Source organism: Platichthys flesus, chromosome 20 (genome assembly GCF_949316205.1).
Source record: "Platichthys flesus chromosome 20, fPlaFle2.1, whole genome shotgun sequence".
Lineage (NCBI taxonomy): Eukaryota > Metazoa > Chordata > Actinopteri > Pleuronectiformes > Pleuronectidae > Platichthys > Platichthys flesus.
Genome location: NC_084964.1, coordinates 8,301,538 through 8,316,361, shown reverse-complemented (window position 1 = coordinate 8,316,361; position 14,824 = coordinate 8,301,538). Strand labels below are relative to the sequence as shown.

General features: G+C 42.9%; 1 protein-coding gene across 1 annotated transcript; it reads left to right on the top strand.

Moving 5' to 3' along the window:
- The first annotated feature begins 1,851 nt into the window (after window positions 1-1,851).
- On the top strand, window positions 1,852-14,755 carry cdc42ep1a (CDC42 effector protein (Rho GTPase binding) 1a). The gene is made up of 4 exons (XM_062413796.1): window positions 1,852-2,494; window positions 7,298-7,409; window positions 9,705-10,644; window positions 12,995-14,755. The coding sequence occupies exons 3-4, from the start codon at window positions 10,173-10,175 to the stop codon at window positions 13,726-13,728; spliced, it is 1,206 nt and encodes a 401-aa protein (XP_062269780.1). The 5' UTR covers window positions 1,852-2,494; window positions 7,298-7,409; window positions 9,705-10,172; the 3' UTR covers window positions 13,729-14,755.
- The last annotated feature ends 69 nt before the right edge of the window (window positions 14,756-14,824 follow it).

The following is a 14,824-nucleotide window of genomic DNA, read 5'->3' as shown; positions in this document are numbered from 1 at the left end:
CCGTGCCAGAGCTTCATGCCCGAGAAGTGTGGGCAGGGGTGGCAGCAGGACACACACACACAGACACACACAGACAGACACACACACACACACACACAGTCACAGGCAGCTATCCCTATTAGGACTATGCATGGGGACGTTCATTCAATGTGTAGAGCCTTACCAAAAATGTAACCCCTCACTTTAACCATAAACAATTCATGCCTAACCCTAACCTAAACACAATTCACATCTTACAACTAACCTTAACCAGGACCTCAGAGATGAAGTCTTTGCCTTATCATTCAGTCCAAAATAATTTATTCGTCAATCCGGAGAAAATCATGGTAAGCTTGAAGGCAAATTAAAATGCAAAGTTTAAAAAATTCAACAAAGAATTCAGTTATGTGTATGAAAATGTCTTCATATTAGTTTTACAATCAGGCAATAAAATACGGTACACATTCCTGATGGCAGCAGCTGAGAGTCAACACAGAGGACATGTGGGGGGGGGGTCATTGATAACCGTATATGCTGTTTAAGGACTTGTTCTTAATGGAGCTTCGCGAGAGATCTTTGTGTTTGGCCAATAATTGAGTGAGCTTAACAAAAACCTGTAAATGACAAGGTTAATACCGTCAATAAAGGAAGAATACAACATTACATTAGTACTGATGCTGCCTTTGAGCGGGCATTGGTCACCATGAGGTCTACAACGAGTACACACACACACATACACACACACACGCACGCACACACACACACACACACACACACACACAGTCATCCTCAGATGCCCTCCAGTTTTATATACAGACTAGAGGTGTGTATTTTTAAAACTAAACAAACTACAAATCTCCTGACGCTCTAAAGATAAAGTTGATAAATGAGTCAAACTGAATTTATCTGAAAGCACGGCTCTTAAAAATACTGGATCCTGATTGGCTAACCAGCGAACCTGTTGTCCCAACAATCGTATGCAGGTGCCCTGGACCAATCAGATACAAGAAACCAAAGGCGTCACTAAGTTTATGCTCTTTTTCACAAAATGGAATTCACAAAAAGTCACTGGATTTTGTCAGAATTTTTCTAGAATAAAACAGGTGCAAATGTATTCATTAATATGAGAAAATAAACATTTTCTCTCTTTTAAAAAAACACGTAAACACATGGTAAATTTAGCCTGTGTGAAATGAGGAAGGGTGTTGTCTGTAACGGTGTACAGCAGCGGCTTTCCAGCTTGTGTGTGAATGTGTTTACTTCCGCCTGCCTTCATGAGAGCACTGTAGCGTCTGTGTGTTTTGAATACGTGTGTGTGGTACCAAAGGGTGTGGGGGCAACAGGGAAGTGTGGTAGCTCACTCCGAAGTGGCATGTGGCTGCGGTGTCATCGGCTGTGTGGCGAGCGCTGGCAGACGAACTGGCCACCTCGGAGCTTTAACGACAGAGAGGCCTGCTGTGAGCCTTTGAGGACGGGGTGAGGATGCTTCTGTTCCTGTTGATAAGGCTCCGTTTCCTCTTGGACAGGTCAGCGTGGGACCGTTGACATGTGCACTTTATGGGGCCTACACCTCCGACGACTGTTATCCTCTGAGCGCTGAATGGAATTTTGCAATCGTGGAGCTGTTGAGTTCATTATGGCAGGAATTCTATTCTCAACTCTATTGGACTTAATTCTGTGGTTTCCTCCAGTGGAGTCATCACAAAGGAACTGATGTCATGTTTTTCTGTTCAATCCAATTTTTTTTCAAACAGGTTCTCAAAACACAAAAAACATCTCCCATGATAAGATTTAACAATATATCAATTGTATCAGCAGAAGATTATTGAGAAAACTCAGGCTATAGTTATAAGACAATAAGATTAGAGTGATATTTATGCTTTTGGGAAAATATGTTTCACCCTGAAATTCCAATAGTGCTTTGTGGACTCAAACTCGTCACCCACCCCTCCATCGGCCTAGTGGTAGATACCGAGTGAATTAAAATGTTTCTGTGAGGCCCCCCCAATTCATAAAAATCCTAGATCCGCCACTGGAAAAAATAAAACGGATCTTAGAGGAAGACTGCCTCCCGTTTATCATTTGAATTGAACCAATGAGGCGGCAGCTCAACCCATAATGAAGCATTGACTTGGGGACCCCCCCAGCACCGCTACATGTCCAAGCGCCCCCTGCTTTGGCTGCAAAAAGAGGCGCATCATTCTTTTAGTTTGTCTACTCGTCGCTTCAGACAGTGTCAACCAGTCAGTCGGCCGATAGGAGACAGACAACCAGTGGAGGTGCTGACCCTGGTGCAGCGTGTGTGATCTCCGGAGCCGCCGTGCTGCTCCTGCCCTCAGCTCCTCTACCCCCGCCCCCTTTCCCCATGCCCTCCGCGCTGCGCCGCACCTCACACCCGGCGCAGCAGCGGGGCAGTCCGGCTGCACCTCCGGCTCCCTCGGACCAAACCACCGCGAGCCTCCAGCACCTCTGCGACTGGAAACCTTATTACCCCGGAGCTTCCTGTTCGGCTGCGGTGAGTCCGATCACTGTTTTTTTTTATTGTTGCTCTGAAAGACACACAACGAGTCTGTGGTAATAAGTTACTCGTTCATGTGGACTCTATTGTGCTTTTATCGTCTATAATCTTCACGTAGAAACTTTTTTCCACATCCTATAATATCCTTTGGTCACGTGCACAACATTTATTTAGGTGTTTTATTATTGTCTAGATGTCTTAAATTCTTTGTGGAGTGAATAGGTTCAATAAAAATAATTATAGGGGATTAATTATTAGCAGTGTTGAATACGTCAGAGAAACAAAGCAAACATATTGTTTAATTTCAGATAAGGCAAAAACCATTAGGACTTGTGAAAGTGTTTACTGAAGCCGGGCTGTTATCGGACACTATTTTATTGTCCTGGATTGTGTAGGTCTTTTCTCAGATCCCAGACATGAAACCCAATCTGCTCATGCAACACATTTATATTCAGCTCCAGAGGCAGCAGCGTATCATTACTATTTCCCCCCCAACTGCAACTCTGGTCCGAATAAGCTCTGCTGGCAGCGCTTTGATTTTTATCACTCTGCCTTGTAATTACTGTGGTAACGCATGACATAATGCATCAGATTTAATGCATGTCATTGACATGACCAAGATGTGCTCCTGATTCAGTGGAACGTGACACATGAAGTTAAAGTTGGTGGTCTTGAAGTGGTTTAACTACGGAGGCAAACAGGGAGCAGGGTGTTGGACTCATTACAAGTTGGGGGCCGGCGGCCTTTTGACCTCCCACGACCTGCCAGTGAGCCATGAGGGTGGCCACTGAAATACCACCTTCACGCACGCACGCACACACACAGACACGCACGCACACACACAGACACACACACACACACACATGGATAGAAGAACTTGTTAGCCCGGCCAATAAACAAACACACACAGCAGGGATCGATCAATGAAATGCCATTCTACCTCAGGCCACATCGATACTTCCACCCTTTTTCGTTTAAAGTCCACCAACTCTGCTGAGAATCCCCCCCGTCCACTCTGCTCCAGAGTTTCGGAGCTGATTAAAATGGAGAAGTTTGGAAACGCTACTGGTTTTAGTTTTAAAACTCCAGGGCTGTGTTTTAGTCTAGACAGGCAGACACTGAGAGGTTGGGAAGCGATGTCACAGACACTCACATGCGCTTGCTGGATGGGTCTTTTCAGTCAGGACGTAGCCTTCACTGATTCACCAGGCTCCTATTACATGTCCTCCTTCCAGAAGAAAACAACCAGCATTAGCCTTGAATGCAAAATTGATAATCAATTGCAAGTGTTGCTGACTCTGTTGTCATTATTATAATAAGGTGTTCTGTTAAATTCTATGTTTTACATATATACGACTGTTTATATGCCCAGGAGACAGGCTATTATTCAAGCAATCTATGACAACTCCTGTGTGAGTTTTTCCTGTTTATACCGACACAGGCATGCCAAGGTCAAGATATGTTTTCAGGCGTGTTAGTACGGACGGGAGTGATAATAACACATTATCCAATGAACAACATCTAGTGATCCAGTCTTTCTTAGTGAAATTTTTGGACTTTTTCATGTTCTGGTAGCTCGGTAATTCCCCCAGTTGGCCTCTACAGAGTAGGCGTAGAGTCTGTCCTTCTTGAGTCAATGCTTTGATATTTCCATGTCGGCCTTCTGTTCGCACTCGACTCAGCCAGCAACAGATGATTAACGCATGTGTGTAATATGGTTCGTCTCGGATGATTTTCTCTAATGATGCAGTACATGTCAAAGCACTTGATTAGGAAAATGAGCGCGGACATTCCCTGTGGTTTTTCCACTATATTCAATGTCTCCTTTTTTACTGTTTTTTTTTAACCTAAGTTACACATTCCTTCAAGGCGGACCCTTTGTGACCTTTAGGTGTCATTGACGCAACCGACCAGCAAAAGGGTCAGTTGCAGAGGTGCGATCTCTGAATCGGGCTGTTGTATTTGTTTTCACACCACAGGGTTTTGGGGCCACACATGCTGATGTTGGGAAAACTGCTCGATCACACGCTGTCATCCCCAAATGGCCACAACTCCTTCACCTGACAAAATGATAGAACACCCCTGTGAAGGAATAGACTGTTAGAGACTGGACTGATCAATAGCTGGTCAACAACCAGCAGGTCATGTAACAATTTGGTCGATGTTGTGACTTGCTGCTGTTTGGAGGGAAACCAAGCGCCATCTTGAAATCTGTGAACAAACTTTTGAAGTACTCATGTAGTTTAAAATGAACTAAGCCATAAACCTTAATCGTTTTTTCAAACTGCTGTCCAGGAAGAGGTTTCTTTGTTGATTGATCGGCTGCTGTCTGAAACTTTGCATTTGTGAACTTTTTCGGATGACAAATGATTTGGACGGTTGTAAAATGACAGTTGCTCTGGATGCTAGTCTCGCTGTTTTCCCTGAAACTTTATGATATGAAACCAAGACATGAATCTTACAATAACCCTTGCAGTCTCATGTCTGAGTGATGAGAAAATAGACAAACTAATTAATGCTTAATTTGTCAAATCTGCTAGCGACAGTTGTCATTTTAGCCATCAAAATAATTTTTTTTACTTGTCAGTGCCCTCTGGTGGACAAGTTACTGATGCTATCTTTAAGTGTCCTCAAATAACGAATATATTTAGCATTTAAATACTGCTATTTCTTCTTACTTATCAGCTGACATATACACTCAACCAGTGCATCTGCTGATCTCATATCAGCCATGTGTTGGTCAGGCTACAGTGCTTCTGTATGCTCTCATCACTTAGCAGTTTCAAAGTTTGTGCAAACAGATCTCCAGTACCATGGCAATTGAGAAATAAACAGAGATGAGGAGGAGAAGAGAAGAAAAGCATCAAGTTAATGTGTGATCGCTGAAGAGAAAATTTGGAAAGGAAGAAGCAACAAAGAGCGCAAATTGGGAACGTCGGTTCCAGCAGATGCAGGAAGATGAGAATCCTCGGAGGGTATGGATATTTGTTGAAGCATGAAAATGTTTTCTTGGCTAAGGGGGAAGTGTAGCCATGTTTTGCTTGGATTCGGACCTGAGCGTGGACAGTGAAAATAGGAATGTAATTGAAAATCAAAGGGGGAGCTGAAAAAATGCGGCCTTATCTTTTATGTTTGTTCACCTGGTTAGCAGGGTTAGTGAGTGAAGGACGCGAGAGGAGAGTGAGAGAGAGCGGCAAGGGGGAGGACCAGTGATAAAACACAAAGTACACTGCTGATTGTACTCCAGACAAACTTTTCAGTTAAAGTCGTCAAAAGTAGATGGTGTGAGTGTGTGTGTGTGTATGTGTGGGTTAGAGTGTGTGTCAGAGAAAGTGTGTGTCTGTGTGTGGGTGAGATTGTGTGTGGGCCCAACAGCTGTTGTAGTCAAGCTGTTTCAGCCCTCTTAAGTCAGTCAAGACACACAAAGAGAAACAAGGGAAAGACATGAAAGGGAAGGAGAAGAAAGCAAATAAGCCAAACAGGGGAAGAAGGGGAAGGGGAAAAAAGAGTGAAAGAGAAGGAGAAAAGGAAACAAAGATAAAAAGTAATTGTAATTTTATGGAAAAAGAAAGAAGGAAAACAGAGAGTTTTCGAGGAGGAAATAGACACAAGAGGGCACGGAGAGAAAGAAAGAGAGAAGAGAGAATGAAGGAGAAAAAAGGAGATTGAAACCCAAACGTGGTTTCAATCAGCTGTGAGGTTGAGAATAAAAATGTTTGATGGTCGCAATCGAGAGAAAGCCTCCATCGACTGATGCTCTGCTTAGGAATGTGTTCGTACACACACACACACACACACACATGCACCAGACAACACACACGGCTCCTATTAAGCTGTGGTCACTTACAGAGAAGCCACCTCAAGAATATACTGTACACAGTGACATGGAAATATTTGATTTAGCCTGTCTGTGACGTGAGAATGTGCTGAAATGGTGACTTTCCCAAAGAAGGCAAACGTAAGACTGGAGCTAAAAGCTGGACTAAGCATGATGCTTTAATACAGGGACGCTTTCATTAATTTCATCACGAACTGCAACAGAAAAGAGTTTTTTCCATCAACACTCACTGAGTCTGGCCTGTTTCCCTGGAAGGTTTGTGGGTGTTGAAGTGAAAGCAGGTTTCACGGAGTCGTCTCTCCACACCTTTGCATGTTTTCAGTGTTATTGTCCAGTGCAGTGTTGAAAGCAGAGATTGGACTACAATCAGTATCTGACACACCAGGGTCTAAAATTGTCACTTTTGAGAGCTGCAAGAATTAAGTATTTTTTACAGTTTTCTATAAATGTTCATGTATTTAAAAAGAATGACACTCAGAGTGCATATCCCCACCACCAAGGCCCAACAAGATTAAGATTAAGATCCAGATTTTTATTTGATCAGTCCACGAAACATAACTGATTTGATCTCTATCTCACAAAAAAGTTTATATCTCTTCTTCCTCCCTCAAACAAGGGCTGGTTGACTGGGACAAAAATTATATCAAGATTAAATTTTGATATGAGTCGATACTGATAATTATATCACGATTATTGTCACATTATGTCTTTTAAATTCAAATCAGAGAGTGAAAAAAGCTTGATAAGCAGAAAAACATTTTATAAATGTGTTATACCTACTCACTGTGCTTTCCCAATGCATTACAAATAAACCATTAATATAACCATTTATTCTATATACTGTATATTAAAGCTTTGTTGTAATGCTATTGAAAACAATAATATTGCGAGAATTATCTGTATTGTTTTACTGTTGCAGCCCTCCCTCAAAATCAATGTGTACTTTGTTTCCTCTCTGACAGGAATCAGAACCATAGGACCAGCCGATCAGGGTGGTAGCAGCCAGGCCGTACCCAGAAACAGGTGCCCTACCAGGGGTAATGGAGGAGATGAAGGATTAGAAGATAATCCAGGGTATGTCTGAGTTGCCCCTCTGCTTTTCCGATATTTCCAGACCCAGGGAGTCAGGCTGCTCCCGGGATTATCGCATTAGACCTATTACCTTTTAAAGTGTCAAACTGCTGGAGTACTTTTGTTCTTGTTGTGCTTCAGGCCAGTTTATCTGACAACTCACAAATTGGAAGAGTAAGGGCAAAATAGAAGGACGACAGAGAGCAGGGAGGGAGAATTCAGTCGGGTAGGAGCATATGTTTTTGCCCAGAGGGTCCAGATACATAAGAGGAGTCAGAGGGAGCGACCCCCTCTGAGTTGTGGTCAAAGGTCTCTAACATGATTACAGACAGAGACAGAACACCAGAGCTTTCTGTAAGCACAGTAATTAATGGCCCTGTGTATATTCCTGTAATACTGTGGCGTATTAATTTGACTGAGGTTGAGAAAGACAAACATTTGCCCTTATTCGGAAGAGCACAAGGTCTGCAGTCATGGGGACTTGTTTTCATTAGAGAGGTGTCCCGTCACTTCAGCGTGGTTCATGGGAACGTGCACATGCTCCCCTCAGGCTCACGGCATTTCAGATTCGACATCACACCTTTGTTATACTGGCCCCTGGTGTCCCTTTGTGAGCCTGGATATGGCCCTGCTCAGCGCTGGTATGTGGCACGCCGCTCCCAGATGCCCCTCTTAAAACGGCCAGTCAAGGGAAGTGGAGCGGAGGGCCTGGGAGCGCGGTCAGCATTAAATTAGAGGGGGCTGCCTTGGACATGACGCAATCCCCAAGACCTGAGCCATAGCAGGTCATTAATGAAGCCAGACGGGGGCCTTGCAATGCGTGGGAAGCCTGTCGACATTTTAGCTGCTGCAGTGGAAAGCTTTTCAAGAGAAACAGAGGTCCTTGTCGGGGCAGCTTTGTGCTATCAAAATATTTTAGGGTTGGATATCCATTACTCTGCTGGCAAAGAACAACAGCGGGGAAAAAAAGCGTCTGCCTTCAGCCCAATTTACGGAGTTCGTAAACTGACAAAAAGCAGTGTTTTAACAGAATGCATATAAATGTATATATAAAGAGCTTGAACAGAAAAGCTTCAACTAATGAAGGCAGAAGTTGATGTAGAAGTTAGGCTGGTTTGATTTGTGTTAGCAAGCCCCCTTACTATTACAGTAATGATCAGCTTGTTGGTGGAAATTATGAGTTTCTGTTACATGTAGGGCTGAGCAATATAGTGATAAATACATATATATAAACATATTGATAACAATAGAAAACCATCTGTTGTTTCATATTATGCTTTAATGCAAACTACACAAGCTACAGACATGTTTTTCATCAACTGAATGTCACTTTGCGAACTTTTAGAAGTGTAACAACAAAGATAAATGAAAAGAAATGTACAATAACACTAAAGTATGACGTACAGGGCTGTTTAAAATCACCAACTTTGCTAGAGTTGCTCAAAGGAAGAACAAAATGGGATATGTAGCATGAAAATAGGAAATTGATCATTGATAAAAACTTCCACTATGACTAAAACCTAGAAAACCCCAAGTGGTGGAAGTGAAAGATAAATGAAAAAAGTTAAATTTTATTAGTTCACTATATATTTGTTCCTAATTTTCCTATTATTACCAATTTTTTTATCAAAGTCTAAACTGTATTTTTTTTCTACGAATATTATTGATTCATGTTTTCAATTACATTTTCGACTCGAATGATGTTTCAGTTTATCAGTCTCGGGGCTCCATACACTGGCAGTCTAGCAGTGCAGCCAAGTAGCAACAGTAGTTTTGTTATCAGCGGATTTTCATTATCTCTTCCTATCTCGCTAGGCATACTTTGCCTGTTTATAAACAAACCTGAGCCCTGCGGTTCTACTTTAAAAGCATGATAAGTCTTTCTAGTCAGATGAACAGTGAATTCTGTGTGACCTTCACGCAAGAGAGAGCAGCACAACATGGAAGCAGGAATTCCCCTAAAGTCCACCTATTTCATGGATAAGTAGCAGACTTGTTTTTTTTTTTTGTTTTCACAGAAGAGTGACCCTAGGTCTAAATTTAGACGGTTCCAGACCATCGGACCTTTGGAATCTTTAAAAACCTGTAGAAAGCAATCTGTCCAAAACACAACGAGGTTACTTTACTACTGACAGTATTCAGAAAAGGGAAAGCAGTGCGATCTCTCCCTGACGCTCAAAGTCCACGGAATAAACTGCAAATTTAACGCATTTCTCTCAACATCTGTCAAAATTAAATACATCCCTGTCTGCATTTTAAAGATAGATGTTTTTTTCTCCCTGTTTTTCCTCTCGATAGATGGTACCACGGTCCAACCGCACAACCATTTGCAGCTGGACCTATTTCTGAGCTGATGTCGACAGAACCAGAGCCCAAAGCAAGTCAGGCTACCTGACCACACTCCAACTGGCCCGGCCGCCTCCAGGAACACAACTGCATAGTGTTCTCCTCAATTTATGCTTGTTTAAGTCAGCCAGCTATGCAGAACAACAAGCTACAAAGAGGGGAACAGAGTTTGGCTCGCACACGATAAACAGAGATAATATTCGAGGGAACTATTTGGTGCTGCAGGCTTCAACTTTCCAGCTTTAGTAATTACATGGTTTTGAAGATCTTGGAATACCCTTTCAGAGCTCTTTTTTCAGGTCCGTACTTTGGACTGAGCTGTCAGGGATTCTTGCCTAAATCTGAGAGTTAAATTCAGCCTCTCGGTCGGATTAAAGCCAATCATTTCTTGGTTTTGTCAGCCATTTACTTCTTGCGACCATGAATCTTCAGGAAAAGCTGTCGGGCCTGAAAGGTCTGGTCTCACACTCCCACAGCAAGCGCCGCTTCAAAAGTGACCTCACGGTGGAAATGATCAGCCCTCCCCTGGGCGACTTCCGCCACACCATGCACGTGGGCCGTGGCGGCGACGTGTTCGGGGACACCTCCTTCCTCAGCAACCACGGGGGATCAGCCAACAGTAACAACAGGGACACGGATTCCATCTCCAGCCCTGACAACAAGATCGGTGCGTTCTTCTCCAGGACACTCCGTCAAATCCGGAGGGGCTCGGACAACCGACCCAGAGAGGCCTCCAAGGACCTGTCTCCGGCGCCTCCTCCCGTTTCTCCCATCATCAAGAACGCCATCTCCCTTCCCAGGCTGGATGTGGATATGTCTAATGGGAGTCCCACCACCAAAGTGCTGTTCCCCAGTTCTCAAAGTACGCCAGAGGAGAAGAAAAGCTCTTACGGTGAGTTTTGGGAATGATTTTTTCTTTAAGTCCTATTCCTGTTGCCTATCATTCCCCCTTAAACGTTTCTTTGTTCCTCAAAATTACATTTTCCAAAGGTTTGTTTTGAATAAATTCCTCTTGTGGCCTTAAGCTCTGCTCCTCCCTTCCTCGTTTGGTGACTGGGATCTATGAATATGCTAATATGGAAAGCTCACCTGCTCATCCCACCCACTAATGATGAGCAGGTGACAGGATTATTAGGTTTGTGACATCACAAAACCCTGGGTCTATGAATCCATTTTTTTTTTTTAAACTGGCATTCATTTACTGCAGTGTTAAGGTTGAAATATTCAGCCATGGTGCTGACCTGTGATTATCCTCAAAATATGTTTTTATCACATAATGTTTGTAATGTAATAACAGTTCCACATTTTTTCTGGCTCATATCGAATAATCCCAAAATTATCTTAAGGTGTTTTTTAAAATAAATAGGAACATTGCTAAAGGAAAAAACCATAGTCAAAGGTTAAATGAGTTAGCTTCAGTGTTAAACTGGTAACTGCAGGGAAGTGGCCACTGCCTGTGGAGCCTCTGGGAAGATAATCCATCAGTTCTGGAGACAGATTAGGTGCAGATGTCCTTATGAATCACCTTGGCTCATAATCAGCTGTGCTTGTACTGATAACACACAGAGATCCAGACACAACTGGCAACAGGCTGTCTGAGAGGCTGTTTAAATGACCTACATTAACACCACACTCACGGCTCAGGCAGTCCGACCTCCCCCGTGTGCGGTTGTGTGTGTGTGTGTGTGTGTTTCAGAGTGAAAAGAGGATTTATTTAAGGTTTAGAATAAAGGTTAGGTTTAGGTATGTAGTGGTTATTTTTAGGGTTAGGGCAAGTATCCAGGGAATGAATGTGAGTCCATGTTAAGTCCCCAACGATGACCTATGACAAAGTGTGTATGTGTGTGTGTGTGTGTGTGTGTGTGTGTGAATTTCTTAGAAATGTGCTCCAGAGTTGGACGACGAGATCCATGTATTTATACAGTTACATTTTACCTCTGCCAAAGAGGTTGTTTTCATCTGCGTCTGATTTTAATTTAATGATCCAGATCGGGAGGCAGTTCTAGGATTTCATTTTTCATTCTCTAACATTGCCAGACAGGACGTTTGATTTCTCAGAGAACAATTCCTGGATCCTAATGACAAAAATCTGGCATATTCAGGGTACATTATAATGATATAATCTGGTGAATTTAAATATGGTTTCATTATGGGACCACCTACTAAGTGACATTCTAGTTGTGTGAACTTAATAAACTAACTATAATCGTATACATCGAGTTTGAAGGTGATCAAACAATATTCAGAATACATGACAGAATCCCTTATTGGACCTATCTATGTTTTAATGTGGTTGTAAGCGTGTGTGGGCTGTTTTTTTTACATAAACTACGTTACTCTCCAGTAATCATCCATCCCGGCACATGGATGAGTGGAGATTCTCCAGGTTTAGAAGTTGGTTTCCCTCGTGACTTCTGTCTTATTCTCTGATTAAAATGTGTTAATCTGTAAAATCACACGTCGTTTTCTTTGGCGGGAACAGAAACCCTCCAGACTCTCGGCCCTGCCTGTACGTCTGACATTGAGATGTGCTGTGGTAATTTACCCGTTTGGGCCGTGGAGGCGGACGAGTGTGAGCGTGTGACTTGTTAAGTGATCTCGCAGGTTTGGACAGATGATTCACGCTTCTAAGAGTAGAACAACTCAACTTCTCAGCGTCAGCATGTCCTCAGATGGGTTTACACCGCCCCCTGTTGGAGGTGTATGCTAATGTTGAACGTCAAAAGATTTTCATCGTCTTTAAACTTGTGTACAGAGGTATTATTATATTAAAGTGTAAATATATAAGCATGTAATTAAAAACAGTGAAAACAGTTACTGCATGAAACATTTTTAAAGATTTTTTTCGAATGAATTGTTTAGTATTGTTTTCAGTCAAGTGTCTCTTATGTCTAGTTGTAAAATTAATTTAAGGAGAAATAATCATAAAATCCCAAATTTATGTTTTAACAGTGTCTGTGCTGATATCCCACTCAATATAACAATAATAACTTAATTTATAAAGCAACTTTCCAAACAGCAGCTACAAAGTGCTTATTTTCTGTGTATCTCGTTATGGTTAAAGAATAATGTGCACTAATGGGGAAACATTCTTGGTTGCTTTCTTGCCGACAACCTCACACCATAAAACTACAACTTTTGTTTTGGTCCCTGACAAGACAGTGTGTTTGTCAAAATGTTGTTTACAGGAAACAGAAAACCTTAGCTTTGATTTCACATTTCAACGTCTGTGTGTCCCTCAGGTCTGGAGTCCGGCTTCGTCACTCTGCCTCGCCTCTCCCGCTCGGAGCGTCAGCAGCCCTCCATCTCCCTCCCCACCTCCTGCTCCCCCAACATGCACCGAGGCTCTCTGACCGACCCCACCGACGCCATCTTGTCCACCTGCTCTGCCACGATTGTGACCTCTCTCGCCAAACCCGCCACAAGCACCAGCACCGCCTACTCCGACTCGCTCCCCTCCCTCACCTCCCTGGACACCTTCACTTTTGACCTCGGCCCCTCCCTCATGAGCGAGGTGTTCGGCCTGATCGACGGCCACCTGGACGAGCAAGGCCACGCCTGGGAACGAGAGGAGGCGGGCTCAGCGTACGGGCTGACCAATGAGGGATCGGAGATGGACTCGGCCACTATCTCTTACGTGGACTCCCTGCTGAGGGAGGACTGTGGCGGAAGCAAGAGCCCGCACGCGGCCGACTGGGAGGAAGGGGAAACTGTAGTGGAGGAGAACGAAGTCAGTCTTTGTGTTAAAGTGCCTGATGTGGTGATGGAGTCTCCTGAACAGGCGAGGTTGGGATTGGGGATGGGAAGTGAGCGGTTCCAGAGCGCTACGGATATGCTTGCACGCCATTATGGCGTCAGCCACTTAAAGGGACAGAGCAGGGTGGAGGCTGCTGACTCAGAGATGATGATCATGAGCCAGCAGAAGAAGAAAATGTCATACAGTTACATGGACGACGAGGATGAAATCAAAGTCTGAGCTCGGCTAATCGTAGATTTTTCATTTAAGTGAAACATTTGATTCTTCTGCAATTCCAATCAAGTCAATCATCTAAAATGTTGCAATGGTCAACGAGGCTGGCTCTGTTGGCAGGACAACCCTGAACACAACAACCTGAATTCAGTATCCTACATACTGCATCTTTTACCTTTATACCATTGTTCTTCAAGGATGTACAATTTTGATACCTGTGGCTGAATGTATTTTCAAGGAGTGACAGACTTAATGCTGCAAGTTTTCCAAAGTCAGCATAGAAAGGGAGACCGCGTTTTTCCAAAAAGACTGAAACCAAAAAGAAGAGTGAGAAGAGAGGATGTACCAGAGAATGTGGTTCAGGTTGTGGGGGCGTCATGGAGGAAACACTATAAAACCTGTCATTCACTTTATACATGCGATAATACACGTCCTCACGCAAGAGGGAAAAAGATTCCCTATGCAAGTCCATCTCTCTGATGAGAAGACAGAGAGGAAGTGTGGATAAGAAGAATAGATTTAATCTTACTACAACCCTTTGCCGTCACTACAATCTCTCCTCAGCTCTTCACTCAGGAATACAACACCAGGAAAGAAAAAAAAGGGAAGAGACCTCATGAGAGATCTGGAATCTCAGGATCAACCGTTTCAGACAAAAGATAAACCACAGGAACTTGTCAGCTGTTGGACTGATGGATTATGTTAATACCGGCGTTTGCTCGAAGCAATTAAAGCCTCAACCACATATATATATGTTAATTTTATGACGCAAATCTTTTCTATAGCTACTCAGTGCACCTTTTATCATAAAATGAATATGAAGTCCGACTCCTGTATTGATTTTTATAGAAGAACTGTCATTTATATATCCTTTTATAAACCTCGACATGATGATATCAACTGACCTCCTATAATTATGTACTTACAGTATGAGCACCTGCAGCACATAGTGCAATTCACATCCATATGCTGCAGTCAGTACCAATGATATAATACAATGATATAATTTCACAATAAACATGTTTTTAATGAGGCTGAATATGGTTTTATTTACATGTATTCTCATGTATAGTATGTTTCATTTATGCATTACTGAGTTGAA